The 20,000-nt window shown below is 43.1% G+C and overlaps 1 protein-coding gene across 1 annotated transcript in view; it reads right to left on the reverse strand.

Moving 5' to 3' along the window:
- The window catches only part of glra1 (glycine receptor, alpha 1), a 131,950-nt gene that overhangs the window by 82,191 nt on the left and 29,759 nt on the right, over positions 1-20,000 (reverse strand). Inside the window, exons 2-4 of the mRNA XM_056285282.1 lie at positions 19,000-19,124; positions 18,620-18,631; positions 9,310-9,348 (exon numbers count right to left, since the gene is read on the reverse strand). Coding sequence (XP_056141257.1) covers positions 9,310-9,348; positions 18,620-18,631; positions 19,000-19,124 — 176 coding nt within the window. The remainder of the gene's footprint in view (positions 1-9,309; positions 9,349-18,619; positions 18,632-18,999; positions 19,125-20,000) is intronic.

Here is a 20,000-nt window from a genome sequence, read left to right on the forward strand (position 1 = left end):
CTTGTTTGTTTGTTTGTTTGTTTCTTCCTCCACCGCTATGCAGATGACATAGTCCTTTCTTCTCCGCATTATTCCTCTCAATTACGGAGATGTGCTCTCATTACTGGTTTGCATGAAAACGAGTGCGGTGTGGAACGGCCATGCTACCCTATAGAACGATAAGCCCCCCCCAGGTTTTAACTTTACCAGAAAATAAAGAACGGGGTTGATCAGTGAAAAGGGAAAACAAAAAAAGAAGAAAAAAACAGGAAGAAAACAACTTTATGTCACATTTTAATTGGTACGGCGAGATGAGGAATGGTGACTTCTCCCTCCAACATATTTTGCCATCCATCATTGCCTCTCCCACAAAGTGAACTTAAAGGGGGGGGGGTCTTAATTTTCCTTCCACTGAGGAAGGCTTTCAGGCGGGGGCAGGAGGGAGGGAGAAGTCATTATTATACATTTCTCTCTCTCTCTCTCTCTCTCTCCTCTCTCTCTCTCTCCTCTCTCTCTCTCTCTCTCTCTCTCTCTCTCTCTCTCTCTCTCTCTCTCTCTTTGCCTCTTCACTTCTCGACTTTCTTTCTCTCTCTCCCTCCCACCTTTCTCCTGTTTCCTGGCCCTTTATCATCCAATTCGTATTTTCCTCTTTCTTGTTTTCACTCTCCTGCTCTCCTCCCACCTTTCTGTCTGTTTTCTCTTTTTGTACCTCTACCAGAAGACTTTAAAGGTTCCATATTAGATGAAATGTATTCAAACTCAGACACAGGCCGAGAAAAAGATGGAGGAAACTTGGTTTGAAATTAGCTGAGACTGTGTGTGTGTGTGTGTGTGTGTGTGTGCGTGTGCGTGTACACGTGCACTTCAATTTTACCTTCCTTACCCTTTTCTTACCGTTACAAGAATGCAAATTACCACAAAAAAAAGAAAAGAAAAGTAAAACCTGATTGATTTTAAAATCTACTCTTTTAAATTATTTTTTTTTCGGTAATTCCATAAACATCGCATGACTCCCTGGAAGAAGTCCAGTGACATTCTTCTTGACCCACCTGCCTTGAATAATGGCGGGCCAAAATGCAATATCAGAGAAAGCCAGGCAGGGCTAAGCAACCGATCAGCCAGCCAGTCAGTCAGACCAGCGTTTGACTGATCGGAGGACATGACAGCTTGCCGCCCAGTGGACTGCAGAGGAAATAAATCAATAGCAGGTCTATGGCACCGACACAGAGATGGAGAAGAGTTGATGGAGGCATTATTCCAGTGGATTACTCAAACGTACTCGGAGCCCCCCGCAAGGTGGAGGCTGTTCGTGTGTCTGTGTGTGCGTGTATTTAAGCGAGAGAGAGAGAGAGAGAGAGAGAGAGAGAGAGAGAGAGAGAGAGAGAGAGAGAGAGAGAGAGAGAGAGAGAGAGAGAGAGAGAGAGAGAGAGAGAGAGAGAGAGAGAGTGGTGTAGGAAGAGACAGTGTAATGTCTAGGCTATATTTCTGTGCGTGGGTTGGGGATGTGGTGTAGTATTGTGTGTGTTTGCTTGTTTGAGGAGGGATGGATTGTGCCATAGCACATTTGGTTTGTGTGTGCCTTTGAGTGGATGTTTGTGAGTGTGTAGCTGTGAGGAGGGGAAAGATGGGAGTATAGTTTATTTGTTGTGTAGTTTGTTTGTTGTGTGTCTTTGTTTGCATACAATTTGCGAGAAGACTGGGCCCTGTGTGCGTGCTTTCATGAGCAGCAGTATTTACCTGACCCTTCTTGCTTTGGTGCGTGTTTGTGTTCATGTGCCTTACCGAATATTGCCTTTTTTGCATATGCTGCATCATTCCTGTGTATGTGTGTTTGTTTGTTTGTTTCTTCACGTGTGTGTGTGACCATCATCTGTCTGATAAATCAGTGCATGATTTATCGGCTCCAGTCTGTGTGTCGTGATGCTCCACTGTTAGCTCAATGCTTTTAATCATCTTGAGAGGTAGATAGATAGGTATGTGAGATTAGAGGAGCTGAGGCTATGCTCTATGCTTCACACACACGCTCACACACACACATGAGAAGAAACTCCACCCCTCCTCACACACACACACACACACACTATATATATATATATATGTAGTGTGTGTGTGTGTGTGTGTGTGTGTGTGTGTGTGTGTGTGTGTGTGTGTGTGCATGTGTACACACAAACACCGAACACAGACACACAAAGCAATCAACTGAGCCATGCAATCCAGCTTCGGCCCTCTCTAGAGTCTGGTCAGAGTTGGCTTGAGTGGCGGGCTGCTCAGCCAGTAAGGTATCGACATAATGGATCACCTAAATGCTCTGACATTCGAGGATTGACCTGTAAACAACAACCCAAAGGATTGATGCAGTATCGCCGGGCCTAATGAAGCTACCTTTCTCCACGTTTCAGAAAGTGCAAAATAATAAACTAAAAATACGCAATTGTTAGCAGAAGCGCCAGCATCATACAACATTTTTTCCTGTGAGTTTCGTTAGTTCAAACCATTGCTATCATAACTGAACATTTCTGTTCAATAATTTTTCCCCCCTGCTGTCAATTAATCTAACACACACATACACACATGTCCACTTTATTTCTGTTTTAAGTATTCATCTGTTACTCGTGTAGTAGAAATTTATAATGAGCGCTAGAGTAGAGTAAACTTTTATTCCTACAATGCAAACATTACAAGTACCACTAGTATTGAGGCCAGGAGTTAGAGCCCTGACAATAGATGCATTGCCATGTCAGTAGATGTAACAACATAATCCTGTGACCCTAAAATGATCATAGATGACAGAGGAGGGCCTAGAGTGGGAATAAGAGCTGAGGATAAAAAGGTAGAATGGATTATTTATGATCCTACATTGCAGAAACTATCCATCTGAGTCGGTAAGTTCCTGAAACTCTTTTGCGTGAAATCTGCTAATAACCTAACCTAATTCAGCCTGTCTGGTAATTTCTTTAATCAAGTGTCATTTCCCTGATGTTAGTGGAGCATCCACCTTATTTCTGCACAGAGAAACTCCGTTGGTAACAGAGTATCTCACACCACATGCACCTTTTTTCTCCTTTAGATAGTTAAAACATGATCTTAGAGAACTTGCAAAGATAGATATTTATGTGTGATAGTTATAGTTATGTGCCACAGCTGCAGCAGTCATTATAATTTACAAAGTATCTCCTAACAATCTCTTAACTGTACAATGAAATATAGTTAAATGATGACATCCTTTATCATTCTTGTGTGTGTATGTGTGTGTGTGTGTGTGTGTGTGTGTGTGTGTGTGTGTGTGTGTGTGTGTGTGTGTGTATCTATCCATCAATTTATCTATCCTTCATGAAAATGAGAAGAGTACTTTAAAAAGCTCATTTTCGTATTCAATATTCACATTTTCAGATCGCATTTTTTTCTTGTCTAGATCAGTTTTATTAAAATTAATATTAGTTTCTCAGGATTTAACATTTCTGAATTATATTCACTAATTTATTTGCTTGACTAGATTATAGATTGGTGTGACCTGCAGTATGGATGGCAGAAAGTACACTACTTGGAATGTGTAGCTGAGTGTTCAGAGGATGGAGACCATCTGCTGACCTAAACGCTTCTCATTTCATGTCTCTGATTGGATTGGATGTAAATGGTGGCTTCCCAGTCACCGGCTTCATTTAAAGAGCAGGTAGCATCATTTCAAACACTCGTCGTGGATAATACAGCTTTAACACTGCATTGGTTAAATAAATGATGTATTTAGCTGAAAAAGGGTGGTCAGGATAATAATTATGAGGGGGGGGGGATCTGCCAATCTATCATATCTATAACGCAGGAGTTAATCAATGAAACCAGTCTTGCTTTTACGGTCACAGTGAGAGACAACGCTCATTAGAATGTAAAAACATTAAAAAAAGATAAATAAAAGTGCACCGTAAGCATTTCAGAAAGTGTAGCTGTGTGAGTTGATTGAATGGGATTAGATGCAGGGCGTCTTCATGGCATTAGCGCGGGAGCGGAGGGGAGGGGAGAGGTGGGGGCTGGCGCTTCACCTAGTGGTGGGTGCAGCCCCCTCAGTAGTGGCAAGCGGCTGTGTAACCTAACAGTATGCCTAGCTTTTCCTAATGAACAAATGCAAAAAAAAAAAAAACATACCTTTATTTTAAACGGTGGGCTAGGGCTGTGTGGAATGTTCCTTTTTAAATAATAAAGTGAGTACACACGCCATTCCAAATCCGCTACACACGCGCCTTCCAAAAACCAATGACGTCATACTGTAGCGACCGGGGGAGGCGGTCGCTCTGGCTATCGGCGGTTCTGCGCTGCGGGAGCGCAATAGCTGATGGGACTGCGAATACGTTGTGTTTTAATGATGTGGTGTTGATGTTGTGGTTATTCTTGTTTTGTTGTTTTGGGGCTTCGACTCAGAGTAAGTACGAAACCGTTTACTGACTAACTGACTCTAGAACCGTGACTGGGACATGGGGCGGGGACGGAACTCGTTACGTTGTTGTCAGTTCTGGTCCGTTCTGGCCGGTGTGAATAAAAGAGCACTCCCGGGGTCGTGCGGTGTATGGGGCACGAAAGTTGCGATTAAAAGGGGATCTCTGCCTCTCGGCCCATTATCCCACGCCGGCTCGCCATAATACTTTCCGTTTTAGTTGGCAGCCCCCCTACTTAAGACATCTTCCCGCGCGCCTGCTTCGTTGTCCCAAGTCCTGATGATGCTGACTGAAGAGTCCAGCAGTGCCACGCAAACTTAAGTCAAGGCTTAAGAAATGCAGCATCACAACATCTGCATCAACAGGACGAAGACAGCATAAAATCTGAGGTGAGGATTTACGAATATTGAAGTTTAACTTTCGTAATTAGATTTAATTTAAAAAAAACATGCCACCTAACATGCAATAGCTAGACTATGGCTTGACTTTTAAAACACTACTATGTAGACAAGTTATGAATCTGTACCCTTTGAAGCCGCGTCTAGTTAGTTCTTTTTCTTTTTACATGCGAGTTGTATTTTAGGAACGTTTCCATAATCCCAGGGAAACTTTTTGTTTTTGTTTTTTTGCCTGCCTCTTTTCATTTTCCTCCTGTAGAGATTTAAATCACAGGATTAACTAAAGAGCTAGAAAGACGTTGAACTCAGAAACTCCCAAACATTCTCAAAAGGGACACAACAACACATCACTAAGGAAATGTTTAAGAATACATAGAAATAATAATAATGAAAAAAAAATCTATCCCCAAAGAATATCTTACTATTGTAAGAATATCTTAACTAAAACAGGGCACCACCGCTGGAGCTAGCAGGGAATTAAGACTTTGTTTAAGGACATTTGGTGCTTGCAGACGCAAGGAATTACATAAAGCTGGGCTTTCTTACCGAGGGACAGTCCTGCACAGAGTCAACTTTATGCGTCCCCCCCCCCCCCACCTGCACGCCAAAGCAAACAGCACTATGCGCTGCACAAACAGATTACACGGTCACACTCTCTGACACATGGATGAGCATAAATCTACAAAGGGGTGGATTTTTGCTCACAAAAAAAAAAACAAGCCTACAATATAATGTGCTTCAACCTGATGCAGCGATACTATAGCATTACATTTACAGTAAGTACTTTAAGTGCTTTGCAATCATGTGATGCATCTGTACGCTCTGAAACAAGCATAAATCTACAGAGACAGATTGAATCCCCTGGCCTCTTGCACGGCAGTGAGGGGAACAGAGCCCGGAGTCTGTTCGCAGACAAATATCCGTCGGCCTAGCATTAATCTGCATAAAGCGGTGGTGCGAGGAGGTGAGTCGTGCGTAATATGTGCTGAACATCCCATAATAGAAGAAGAGTAGGGCCTCTAATCAGGAGGGCAGTGCTGCCAGCGCTGGCTGTGCAGCGGCTTCAGGCCCTGACCTGCCGACTGGGGTCTCCTCCGTGTCCTCCTCTCATACCACAGTGATGCTTCTCTTCCTCTGCCAAGCATCTGCTGTGTTTGTGTTCATATTCATCATCTTTTTCTCCTCCTACCTTCCCTCTACAACTCTCCTTTTCTTTTCTCTCCTTTCCCCCCCCCCCTTTCCCTTTCCTCTTCCCACACTGTAATGACAGTTCTCTTTCTCTGCCAGGTATGAATTGTGTGTGTGTTTTTTTTTTTTATGTTCCTATCCATTTCTAGTCTGCTGAAAATTTGCTACAGACCAATTCTTCTCCTTGTATTGTCTTTAACTTATATCCTTTCCATTTCCAATCTTCTCTTTTTCCTTCCTTGTATATCACTTCCTCCCTCTTCTCTCATTGTCATCCTTTTCCTCTCCTATCTCCTCTCCTTTTTCTCCACCGCTGCTGCAAAACGGAGGTTTCTACCTGTCAAGTCTAACGTTGACAGACTCGGCAGATTAAAAGCGGACGAGTGTGCACACCACTTTCCCAGTGTCCACGCAATTTTAAAGAGCCAATGCGCACACAATCAATGGCCATCATGACACATAAATGAGGCCAAAAGTGTCCCATTGACGGTGTTTAATGTAACACAGGATTAAAGAGAAGAAGAAAACTCCTATCGCTTTCAGATAGAGAGGGACAAGTGAAGTAGGCAGAGTAGATCAGAAGAAAAGAAATCAATGAGCCTTAGTTTGCAGCTTGCCATCCACTCTGATGATGTGCATGTCAGACACTTACTGTGCTGCCGGATAGGTGTATATGCATGGGTGCACACACACACACACACACACACACACACATGCAAACAACAGACACACGGACACATGGATGAGTAAACGTACTCACAGCACATATGCACCCAGAAGTTTTACTTGAATGAGATCTCACATAAACATACAAATACACACTGAATATTCAAGCAGCAGTGTGTGTGTGTGTGTGTGTGTGTGTGTGTGTGTGTGTGTGTGTGTGTGTGAATGCATGCGTTGCACAAACTTAGAGATTAACACACACCTATGACAGATGCACTTTAAACACACACACACACACACACACACTCTGTCATTATGCATAATATGGATGACAATGCCAACATAAATAAATCCATACTTTTTAGAAACAACACAGCAATATTTCTAAACTATTCCACAGCTAATGTCACACCATTACCCAATAAAAAAAGTAACATAAAGTATAAAGCATTCACATAGCTCACAAGTTTTATAACATTTTCATATATTTCCACTCGCATCAATAAGACAGCGCTGTTGGCCGATTAAAAAAAGCAATATCTGAAAAAAAAACAGCATATGATTTAGATGTTGCTGTTGCTGTCATTGATTGATGCAGGTCTCCACAACTAGATTATTTTAATATTACAACTGCTTTAATTTGATGCAGAAGAGACATTTCTTATTTGCAGATCTTTCAACTTTTGATGCTCGACGTAATGCTCTTCTGTTGTAATTTTTAACACGAAAATGATTGTTTTTCTTTCTGCTGCCACGCTTCTTCTTTTTTTTTTTAACTGGACCAGGCCGCTGGTTAAGGTATGCGGCGCCGCAGCCAGAGAGCAGGCGGGCAGGTTGCTGCTTGCTAATATACTCTGTGTCCTGTGAAGCTGACAGTAGTGGCCAGCACAGTAAGCTCCGGAGCTAATTGAGGTCTTTAGTCTGCAAATGAATGGAGCCACTTGCAATAGCATTAGTCACCCAGAGTAATCATCCACAATGGGATCATATCTGCAGTCCCGCCGTTGTAGCCTTTGTCCTGCCCTTGTCCTGCCTTTATTTATTCAGCTGTCTATCCATTCATTCATTTATTTACTTATTTATTTTAATCTCTGTAAGCCAGTTATGCACTGAACAATTTTTTGACACTCCATATATATATATATATATATATATATATACATATAAATCTTACTCTTTTGCACATTTACAATGGTAAAACAAAATAGAACAACCAAAACAACAACGATAAACAGTAAAACAGTGTCCCGCCTGTTGTCGCTGTACCATCGACAGTAATTGTTTGGAAAATAGTGCACCACTAACTGTAGGATAGAAAGCAGGGTGGGAGGATTCCTACAACAGCTTCCACTTCATGCCACCAAATTAAGGCCACATACACATTAGTTACAAGTGATGGGGTCTAGTGTAAAACTGGGCACGTTAGGTTACTGAGCATTAGCATGTCAAGGTAATGGGATGGAGTCAGAGGCTCCATTCTCCACGTCTCCTACACATGTCAAAGGTTACACACAAGAAAAGGTAGAAAAGAAGCATTTTCTTTAACATTTGCAGTGTATGAATAAAAAAACTAGTTCCTAATGTGAAAGAAAAAACAAATTTTGCTTAGATGAAATAACTGAGAACTAAGATAACACGTAAACCTAAACCCAGTGTAAATGGCTTGATCTGTATTATTTATTTATTTATTTTTAAATGTTCTCCCTATTTCTCCCCAGTTATATATCCGGCCAATTACCCCGCTCCTCCGAGCCATCCCGGTCACTGCTCCACCCTCTCTGCCGATCCGGGGAGGGTTGCAGACTCACACATGCCTCCTGCGATACATGTGGAGTTGCCAGCTGCTTCTTTTCACCTGACAGTGAGGAGTTTCACCAGCACGTGGGAGGATCACACTATTCCCCCCAGTTCCCCCTCCCCCCCGAACAGGCGCCCCGACCAACGAGAGGAGGCCCTAGTGCAGCGACCAGGACACATACCCACATCCGGCTTCCCACCCGCAGACACGGCCAGTTGTGTCTGTAGGGACGCTCGGCCAAGCCGGAGGTAACACGGGGATTCAAACCGGCGATCTCCGACTTGGGTCACGCCAGCCGGACACCCTGCTTGATCTGTGTTTTACAAATGAACACTTATTATGGCTTTGTTAAGTGGTTTTCTTTTTCCATTTCCTCCTAATGAAATCACTCTGCTTGGTAATAAGGGCAAATATCTGTTGTCAACCTTATGTGGGCATAAAGCTTGCAAGTTCACTGATGTGGCATGAATGTGGGTATTTGTTTGTTTGTTTATTTTTTGTTTTGGGGTTGTGTTTTTTTTGTGTGCTTTATTTGCTCCTGTTGCCAGATGTTCTCTGGCAGTTTCTAGAAAAGTGAAAGTCGGACACGTTGCATTGACATCATCTACATACAGTAGTAACACATTGCAACACAGAGTTCAAGCACTGCGTATGGACCTGCTGTGTCACTCTACAGTCCAACCAAGATCTCTTTATGTTTGTCACCGGTGATCCTGTCGCTGTCATGAACAACTGACACTTGGACAATGCCTCGTCATTGCAAGAGCTGACAAACACAAACCCATGGCTGGGGAAGAAAGAAAGAAAGAGAGAGGTCACAAAAATAAAACCAAGGGGGGGAAAGAAGGAAAAGTACCTTTCTTGTGAGTAGCTTCATTTTTGGAGCCTTGTGGGTCTAATAAAAAAAAGATCAGAATTAAACACAGCATATTCTAACAACACGTTACCAACTGCACGTTGTTTCTCCTCATTAAGGAAAACAACCATTTTGTATATCAAGGAGCGAACAAGACAGCAAGGCTCTGTTATCTAAGGTTTCACACTGCTGCCAACACTCAGCTGGGGGTGAGTGTGTGGCAGTCCAGGGGTGGGGGGTGGTGGGTGGGGGGGTAAGACAGACTAACATACTGTAATGGCAAGAGCGGGGGAGGGGGGGATGCGCGAGTTTGTGGAGTAACAGTCGAGTGCCATACCGGTAGCGGGCAGGAGAGAGAAGGCGATGCACTGAGATTAAAAGAGGAAGAGGAGAAAGAGGAGGAGCAGGAGGTGGGAGAGAGATAATGAGGAAGGGGGGGGGGGGTTGCAAATGCAGTTCTGTAAAAGGGAGCCAGAGGTAGACTAGCAAAATGCACTAAAGGAGATGCAACACGCCAGAGAGAGCGAGAGAGAGAGAGGAGGGAGGCTATGGAGGAGGGAGAGAATGCAAAGACTACATGTCAAACTGGCTTCGATTTGATTTCACATTATCTGATCTTTGAGGAAATTACACATTTTTTGTTTGTTTATTTGTTTGTTTGTTTGTTTGTTTTGGCAACTGATTGGCGATGTACCATTTTCCAGATTAGCTGATGTCCTAAACATAGACAAACTGATTCTTTTTTCCTATTCTCAAATACCACCCACATTTAAATGGACAGCATATAGTCTGATAGTCTGACCAACTGGAGCTAAAACCTTAACTCCGATGAAATGGGGTTCATAAAGATTCTCAAATAACTGGAAATAAAAATTCATCTACTTCTCTCTTCAAATGGGCGGCATAATTCAATGCCATTATGTGGAAATGGAGCTGTACCCCAATGGAATAAAAAAAAAAAAAAAACTTCGGAAAAATTAAATCTCCTACCTCCTTGAAATGGCTCCTATATTTTGAGTTATACCAGTGGAATTGAAGTTTTTCCTCTGTGGAGGTGATGACTCATAACAGAAAAATGCCGAATTGCTAATGTCGAAGACTTGCAAACTGACATTCAGCAATCCATAGTTTTACAGGGGCAATTTACCTCCCCCCCTCCAAGTCAATTCAGAAAACTTTACTTTTCCACAGGCTGTAAGTGCTGCTGGTGCAGAATGGTGCTGTCATTAAAAAAAATATATTCTGGCTTGGTTTTGTCAGATTCATCGAGGACATTTAAGACAAGGCCAAGACAAGGACATAGGTTTTTTTCTTTAACACAGTCACCCAATTATAAACCAATGGTCCCATCACACACCTTTTATCACTGTGTTAAGGAACTCACAATGATGTCCATCCATCCACCCATTATCCAAGCTGCTTATCCTATGCAAGGTCACGGTATGCTGGAGTCTATCCCAGCAGTCATTGGGCGGCAGGCGGGCAGACACCCTGAACAGGCCGTCAGTCCATCACAGGGCAGGACAGGGCAGGGCAGGGCAGGGCAGCCCCCCCCCCACGGGCAGGGCAGGGCAGACACCGTGAACAGGCCGCCAGTCCATCACAGGGCAGGGCAGGGCAGGGCAGCCCCCCCACACACACACACACGGGCAGGGCAGGGCAGGGCAGCCCCCCCCCCACACCACACACACCACACACACACACACATTCACACCTAGGGACAATTTAGTATGGCCGATTCACCTGACCTATATGTCTTTGGACTTGGGAAGGAAACCTGAGCACCTGGAGGAAACCCATGCAGACACGGGCACGGGGAGAACATGCAAACTCCACACAGAGGACGAGCTGGAATGACCCCCAAGGTTGGACAACCCCAGGGTTTGAACCCAGGACTTTCGTGCTGTGAGGAGACCGCGCTAACCACTCCACCAGTGTGCCGCCCACAATGAGATATTTTAAAATAAATTACAAATTACATTTCCAGATGGCAACAATCGAAATATCCTCAGGTACCTGCTATAGTTGACCTTAATAAACATCAGCACATCCTTCATGGCAAGCTTCAAACAACCTATAAAATGCTTATACTACCAATAAGCCTCAGCAGAGCCATATCTTTAAGAACAAACTGGCGTAAAATTAATCTGTAAAATGACTAACCACTTATTGATTTCCATCCAACAGAAAAGAGTCATTCTCTTGTAATTACCTTCAACCATGAACAAGGTCAATGAAATTTCCTATCACAACGTATGAAGGAGGTTTTTTTTTTTTTGAAGCTCAGATGCATTGATAGATGTCCTATTTTGCCTCAGACCTGCATTGGATTAAGTAAACCGGGTGTCTGCCTGCGTTTCTGTACTTGACAACTGCCATTGTGAAGGATGGCGACAGCTCAGAGCCGGAGTCTGGAGGCAATATTGTAATCTGTCATTGTCAGGGCTAAGAAAGGGGAAATCGTTCCGAGATAGATGGAAAGTATTCTTTGAGACCACGAACTGTTGTAGACAGGTGACTTAAACTCTATGATCTGCACGGATCCACGAAAGGCAATTTTTCCTCCTTTTGCTACACAAAACGTTCTCTCTGTGTCATGACTAAGCTCGGGCTTAGCCCCGAGGCCAGGGATCCTGTCGAACATCTTAGATTCTGATCCCAGCATTCAAACCACTGCAGCTTTGATTCAGGGCTTTGCTTTGTTGGCATGGGGGCTCTCATAAGAGGAACTAATTACAAGCACAGAATCAATTCTCCTAGCTTTGCATGGGGTGTATCGGCATAGCAAATAACAGAAAAAAATAAATAAGAGAAGAAGGAAACTATATTGTAAATTGAAGTGTTTTGGGCTCTTTTTTTTCTTTTCTTAAAAGAGCACGGGGATGAATGGAGTTCTTTTATTTGGAGTGTGGTCCCAGGCCAAATGCTGGCTGCATGCATCGTTTCCCAAATGCCAGCAATTAGACACGTCTGCCATGACTGAGTATGAAAGCACCAGCTCGCTGCCTAAATGATTATGTCACAGCGGTAAACAATTATGCATCAACCTCCCCGTCAACCCCTTCAGACTGATACGGCGAGCTTAAACCTTTTTTTCACATGGGTAATTAGGGGTGTGATGGGATTTCACATGGGGGGGGCTTTGTAAAGCCGTCCTCTCCTCCTTTCAGACATATTAGCCAAGCACCATTTGACTAAAAGGGATGGTGAAGGAGAAGACGGTCAAAAACAACAATCTGCTCACCTCCCATTTTTAGCGACGTAAGTTCTTAAGTCCCTACTTTTGTTCTATCTTTGGATAAGCAGAAAAAAATTCTAATATACTTCCTTAACAGGCTATAAATAGCAAATTGTCTTTACAGTGGTGATTCAAAGCACTATTGGTGAAAATTTGTGATAAAAGGACTCAAAAGACAGTAATGTATTTTGCAGAAGTGAGCTGTTGGTTAATTTCTCTCTTGAGCATTGGAAAGACATGGACTTCATCCCATAGCTCTTTCTATCACTCTCACAATCTGTCAGATTTCGCTCATTGTACCTGTTCAAACATCATTGCTCCTCTTCAGTTTGTCTGCCTCTATGTGGCCACTACCGCTTTGTCTTCCTGTCTGCCTGGAGTGCCCTCGTATAAATTTGGCTGCCTTCTACCGTTATCCAATTCAATATTCCACTCTATGATGCCCTTGCCATTCCGACTCCCGCTATGCTTTGATGCGTGATCAATATTTTTGTCATAACTCGAGGGAGAGTCACCTCTGCGACAACATTAAAATTCCACACTCAGTGCAATATCGTTCTGTACAAATTCTCTGGCTGAGGAGAAAGACTTCCATTACCTAGAATACTAAAGGAGTTGGGGGACCTTCTTCTGTGCAAGGATGTCCCTTGCTCAAGTGGATATTTACATTTGTATCTTCCAGGCTTTAGAAAATAGTTCTAGGGGGAAGAAAAAAAGACCGGAGCAATTTCAGTTTTTTACTTCAGGGCAGCGTATTTGTATCTCCAGGGACTGTATTTTTTAACGGAAACATAGAAGGGCTAGCCAGGGACCGTGTGAGCGTCCACCTGTAAATGCAGTGCGAGGGCGTGGGACTGCACTTCAGCGCTCTGCAATTCTTTGGGATCTCTTGCAGTGCGTCCAGTCAAGTCGGTTAGCTCTTGTCGTCTGCAGTGCTACCTTCTCTTCCTTTTTCTCTCCCTCCCTCCCTCTCTCAGTTTCTCGTTGCATCCATCCATCCTTCCCTTTTTCCCTCTAGTCTTTCCTCCATCCCACGCTCATTACCTTATGCCTATTAATCCCATTAAGTATCCATTAAACAAGTGCTGATAACACCAAATGAACATCAGGCTCCAGCAGTTAATAACCACAGTCCCACCATGGCACGTCCAAGCCAGGCAGAGAGATAGGGACGGTATGGTCGTTGTACTGGAACTAAGTATATTATAGTAAGGTATGTATAGTATAGTATAGTATAGTAGTATAGTATAGTATAGTTGTATAGTATAGTATAGTAGTAAATACAGCTGCAGAGAGAGACAGGCTAAAGGAACAAGATTATCATCAGAGACAAAGAGGATATAAAGGAAGAAGCCAAACCTGTAAATATACGGCCGTACTTTGTATATTTACATATGTCCCCTCGTTAAGGACAGAAATAGACAGAGAGAGAGAGAGAGAGAGAGAGAGAGAGAGAGAGAGAGAGAGAGAGAGAGAGAGAGAGAGAGAGAGAGAGAGAGAGAGAGAGAGAGAGAGAGAGGGACTCATTCCGCTCAGTAGCAAAGAGACAGAGTGGTGGATTTGAACAGAGGTTTTTACACTGATCATCACTGGGATTTCGGAAGTGGCAGGGCAGCTTTGTCACACCAACCAGGGAGAGCAGACTAAAAAGAGGGAAAAAAAGAATTGTATCGGGAGTGAATGTTCTCTGTGCGGTAGTGTGGCTGTGGAGGCTGCCTGGGATTGCCCCCTTGAAGCTACCCCCTCCCGATGAACCTCCTCAGTTGTCTATGAATGAAACCTGCAAACTTGCCTCTTCTGTATGGTGAATTTGAGCCCAGATTTATGTCGGCGACTCATGTTGTACCATCGTTTCCTTTCTAGAGGGAAATATATGTGTGTGTGTGTGTGTGTGTGTGTGTGTGTGTGGATCTGAAGGTGGGGGGGGGGGTGATTGAGCGCAGATAGCTGGCTAAAGGGATGCCTGTTTTACTTGAGCTCAAACCCAGAAGCTGGTAGTTGTCGTCCTCACTGCCCCTCAGCTTGAGTGATGAGGAGGGACAAGGTCATGGCGTAGAGGGAGAGGGGAGTCACAGCTATGGCGTGCACCACTCATCAAACACAGCACACTCACACTCACACACACACACACACACACACACACACACACACACACACACACACACACACACACAGACCATGAACATTCATGCTGAGGTGCTTTGCACACAAGCACACAAGCACACAAACAGCACACTCAGGAATACAATCATGACCATGCACATACTCACACACTCATCACTCGATCACACATGGACATGTGCACACGCACACACAAATGCACGGACAACCACACAGACGCACACATAAGGGCACGGACATGGTCGAACACGTGCATACAAGCACACACTTTTCTCACACTAGCGCTCAAAAATAAGCATGCTTATTTTTTGAGCTGGGAAAACACTCGCACAAGCATACAACTCACAACCAACATACACAACCAACATACGCAGAGACATGCTGAGAGATATACTCAGTGCCTTTGCGTGAGCGATACACACTAAGAGACACATGATACACACACAAGCTACACTCCTCTCTGGTGTTCCCTCTCCCTCTTCCGCCTTGTGTCTCTCTTAGGGGGAAAGGAGACTTTTACAGTATATTTTACAGTAGCTAATGGCCATTCATTACCAGGGCCAGGGGATTAGAGTGGTGCGGTAATGCTGCCTTGGCCTTGCCCTACCGCTCCCCGTCCTCACAGTTGAGGAACTACCCACTCTTCAAGCTCGGTGACCACAGAAACTGTCTGCCTGCCTGCTTGACTGCATGTGTGAAAGGAATCCAATTTGTTTCACATATCACTGGGATCTGTATACAAGGATGGAATGCGGGGGAGCGTTTAGGAGGGGAGGGGTTAGATGCAGAGAAAAAGGGGGAGGAGAGGATTGGGAGAGGACAACCGGGTCGGAGAGGTGAAGAGGAGGGAGCAGGGGGTGGAGCGGAGCGATAGCTATCCTGACGACCTTGACTTTGACCACTGTGAGCGCGAATGTGGACGTTTCTGAATGGGACTGAAAGAAGGAAGGAGGAAGGAAATTAAATAAAGCTAGAAAGAACGAATGAAAGAACTGATGAGATCATGGATTATAAATGACTTGCCCTGAATGTGTCAGAAGTATTTGCTTTTCCCTATCCGATGGAGGGACCTGCTAAATCAATCGGAAGCTTTACCCACAGCGGACCCCCGGTCATGATCAGTGCAATTTCCTCTCATGCTGGCACATTCGTAGCTTCAGGCAATCCTCATATCCTCCCTCCCCTGTATCACCCCACTGTTGCTGCACCACCAAATTAGCAGGGCTGGTGGTAATTTGATGAAGTGTGCGCTTCTCCAGCGAGAGCCCAGTGGGTGGAGAGGCCAGCCTCATCTTGCCATTCGCTCTATAGTATACAACATTCCGCATTCCCATAAGAACCAAGCATTCCGCCGGCCTTAAATTGTCTAACATTCCGACATTCCAGAAGGCTCCACAATCCCTTTATTGAGGCAGTTCCAGCATTCCATGTTCTAGCACATTCATTTTAAACAGTCCATATTCTCTCCCACTTCTAACCCTCCGGGGTGTGTGTGTGTATATATATATATTTTTTTTAATCCTTCTAATGCAACCCTCCATTTCAACATTTCACCTTCTCCACCTGACTGAGTTCCTCTTGTGCTATGTAAATAGACTTACCTCGGAGTTTATGAAAGAACGGGGCTGTTGAGCTGTTTATTTTATGGACGTGATTAATGCGCTAGCTGGCAGGGGACAATAGAAAATAATGATAACGAAACCATCAAAGAATTAAAAAAAAAACCTGCATGAATGAACAAGTTGAGATATCACGCTACGCTGCTCTGTTGACCTGACAGCAATGACAATCCTTGGAATTTCGAATTTTGAAGCGGCCCCCTCCCCTGACAATGGTCCCTCCACACACGACTCACACAATTAGCATAGCAGATTACACAAAAGATGTGCTTATCTTCCTGGATTGCCCTTATGCAGGCATAAAGTGATGTATTATTAGAAAAAATATCAAAATTATTTGTGTTTTCCACACCAGATTAAAATGTTTTTTTTTCTTTTTAACTTTATGTTATAATAGCTACGGTTCCTCTACTGTTCTAAGCAGAGGAACAATTTCCTCTGCTTAGCTTCTAAACTGAGAGCCCTCATATTCATTTTAATATTTCATCATGGCAAATTGCAATCCACAGTTGATAATCTATAAATCCCAATACATGTCACGTCTGTCTGTTTGAATCCTGGTTTTGTAAAGGTCAACAGAGTGCTGGACTCAGTAAATCTGGTTGGAGGAATCCAATTTAAAATAGGAGCGGTCTCCTCCACGGTTGACCAACAGCACCTCGCAAAGCAGCCTTGACAAATGCTGTTGGGTGTTGGGAAAGAGCAAACGTTCCTGAGTATCTGTTTGGCCAACAGCATAGCGAGACAGAGATAGACGAGACAGGTCAAGAGGGAATGGGTGGTTTAGGTTGTTTTGCAGCCATGGCAGGCTTAATATTACATAGTTAGTCACGGTAAACGCCCCCACCCTCATGTTATCCTGCACACGGTGAGATATCCCACTTACGGGGATCTACCCATAATGGTTTCTATCATTACAGGCTCAGCAGAAAAAGTGCTCTGTTGCAGGGTTAATAAACACGGGCCAAGCTAACAGGAGTGGACGGCACACGATAGGAGGACTGCGTCTCAAGGTACCATCTACACCGAGTGTAGGAAATATCAGGACCACCTGCCCGCTCCATGAGATAGACTGAGCAGATGGATTCAGGCTGAAATCTCTGATCCGTTGTAGATTTCACCTGTTAAATCCGCTTCAGCGATAGATGTAAATGAAGGGGGATAGGCAGCTTTAGGAACCATGTTTAAGCTCCAAGACACTCGAGACAAAGACTGAGCTACAGGAGGCGAAACCCTAATAGTAATGTTTTACTTTATATGTTGGGGATTAAACATTAAAAGTCATTCAAAGTAGGATAAGCTTTTAGTTCCAAAAATCACCAGCATTATGGGCAAAAGTTCAGCAAAAGATGTCGCAAAATAGATCCAAAAAAAAAAAAATCACTGTGATTTTAGCTCAGGGATGAAAGAGAAAGGCTAGGTTATGACATACATTTAGGGACCACAGAAAAAGGGAATATATGTGACAAAATGGATATGATTTAGATTGGTGAAGTAGGAAGGCGGAATTAAATGTAGGTGGTTCTTATATTTTGTACACTCAGTATAAATGGTCTAAATGGTAACAAAATGCCTGTCAACAGAAAAGGATCCATGTTTTACCACACGTTTCTTGTTATTTAATGTAAAATGTAATCTTTCGCGTGATTAATTTTTAGCGTAATCAACTGGTGTTGTTAGAAAGGTAAATTACATGCCCGTTCTAATTTTGTATCTATGACTGCACGGTGATAATAATAATGTCTATTTTGAACTCAGAATTTGTCAAATTCTGAATTTTTCATTTGATCACTTTTTCAGTGACTGAAAAAAATATGAACACTAATGAATATGGAGGGTTGCCCCAGTTCTCACCAATAGCATGAACTGGCTAGACTAAAATAAAACTGGAATGGTTATATTTATAAAGAAACCTCTGACATGTGTCTTTATAAGGGCTTCAGGGAGAGGTCACTAAATATCATGTTATCATCAACATCATCATCATCATTATCATCATCATCATCATCGTCATCGCTATCATTGCCATTACCAAAACATGGTCATACTTAGTGGCACGCTTCCGGGAAAGGCACATTACCTTGTCCACCAAAACAAGCCCTCAGGGTACTGTGAGGATACCAAGGAATGTAGCCAACCTAGTACCATGATAACTCATAGATCCTTGGGAAAGAATGTCATGATGGGTGTATCATGGTAGCTACATGTTAGTCTGTTTTGAGCTAAAATGGGTATTATGTGAAGAGGAAGAAAACGGGAGAAGAGTTCTCTGGTGAAACACCTGAAACAACCTCATTCTATCTCTGGGATGTTGAAGAATGGGTGGAGTTACCTTTGTTCCAAACTGCTAAGGGTGAACACAAGAAAACGACAGATTGAGAACAACCAAAAAAAAAAACAAAAAAAAAACAAAACAAAAAAAAACATTCACATTGGTTAAAAACCTGCATCATACCAGTTAAACAGTAGTCATAAAAAGGAGAGCATAAAATAACATTTAAATGTCAATATTTTTTTTTATGTCCTTTTTTAGGAATCAAGCGCGTACAAACCTTTTGGTCAAAAACAACCCTGACTAAACCCTTTTAAAAAGCAATGAAATTAGTCAAGTCAACAAAATAGACAATACATAAAGCATTACCAAGTCTTTTCAAAGATGACGTTTGGCTACATTCCTGTTTTATCCGACTATGTCTTGGTGGCAACTCCTACCTTTAAAGTTAGGTCTGATTCTGGCATCGTAACCGGACACCTTGCCCATGAGTTTGTCCAGGAACTCTGAGGGGGGCATCGGAGAGGCAGCTTTACGCGCCGCAGCTTCTTTTGACGCTGCCAAGCTGAAGGAGAAGAGAGACAGAGAACCACAACGGCACGATAAGACAGAGAAGATGAAGGGGCACAATGCTGAGCTTAGATCTGATTCATAACACACTCTGAAAACTTAACCGAACCTCTCATCATGAGCAACTTGATCAGCTTCACTTCCTAATTCCAACATGCTAAAGACAACAGCTGCAATAGTTGGTGAAGGGGCATAACTGTCCTAACGACACTGTTGTGACCATATTATCAACAATGAGAGATGGAAAAGAAAAGGACGGTGGAGCAGAAATTGATTTTGAACAACAGGTAGAAGGCATAATGAGCCCTCATTTTATAACAGGGATTTGAAAATTATCTTTCAAATAAGAGTCTAAATCTTTCAACACATACATTTTCATTTTTATAAGGATAACTCATCCAGTGAAATGAAACCAGATTAATATTTTCTACACATAATCCAGTGATTCAAGTAAATTCTTTAATGGACAGTACAAGCCTCTTTCATGCCATAAGCAATAATCAGCATTCAATAAAGCTACATGGGAAAGAACATATGAACTGCCTCGTCATGCACATCATGCACACAATGTCCAATGGGGAAGGGGGAGGTGCCTACATTCAAAAATTCAAAAACATGTCATCGCTAACCGTCCAGTAAGGGGGAGGAGGGGGGTTGCATACAAGGTTAATGGTATTTGTCTATTGGAATTATTTATTTATAATTACAAAATAGGTGCTTATATCTATGTCTGCAACTGCTGGCCAATTCATTCCTGTTGTTCAATGTGGACATTTCTGGTTTGCAACTGACAAAATATTTTTTAGTTAGACATATGTAGATTGCACATTCTACTACTGGTTGAGTATGCTTAGTTCTTTGAGAGAATTTT

This window comes from Lampris incognitus, chromosome 1, assembly GCF_029633865.1.
Source record: "Lampris incognitus isolate fLamInc1 chromosome 1, fLamInc1.hap2, whole genome shotgun sequence".
Lineage (NCBI taxonomy): Eukaryota > Metazoa > Chordata > Actinopteri > Lampriformes > Lampridae > Lampris > Lampris incognitus.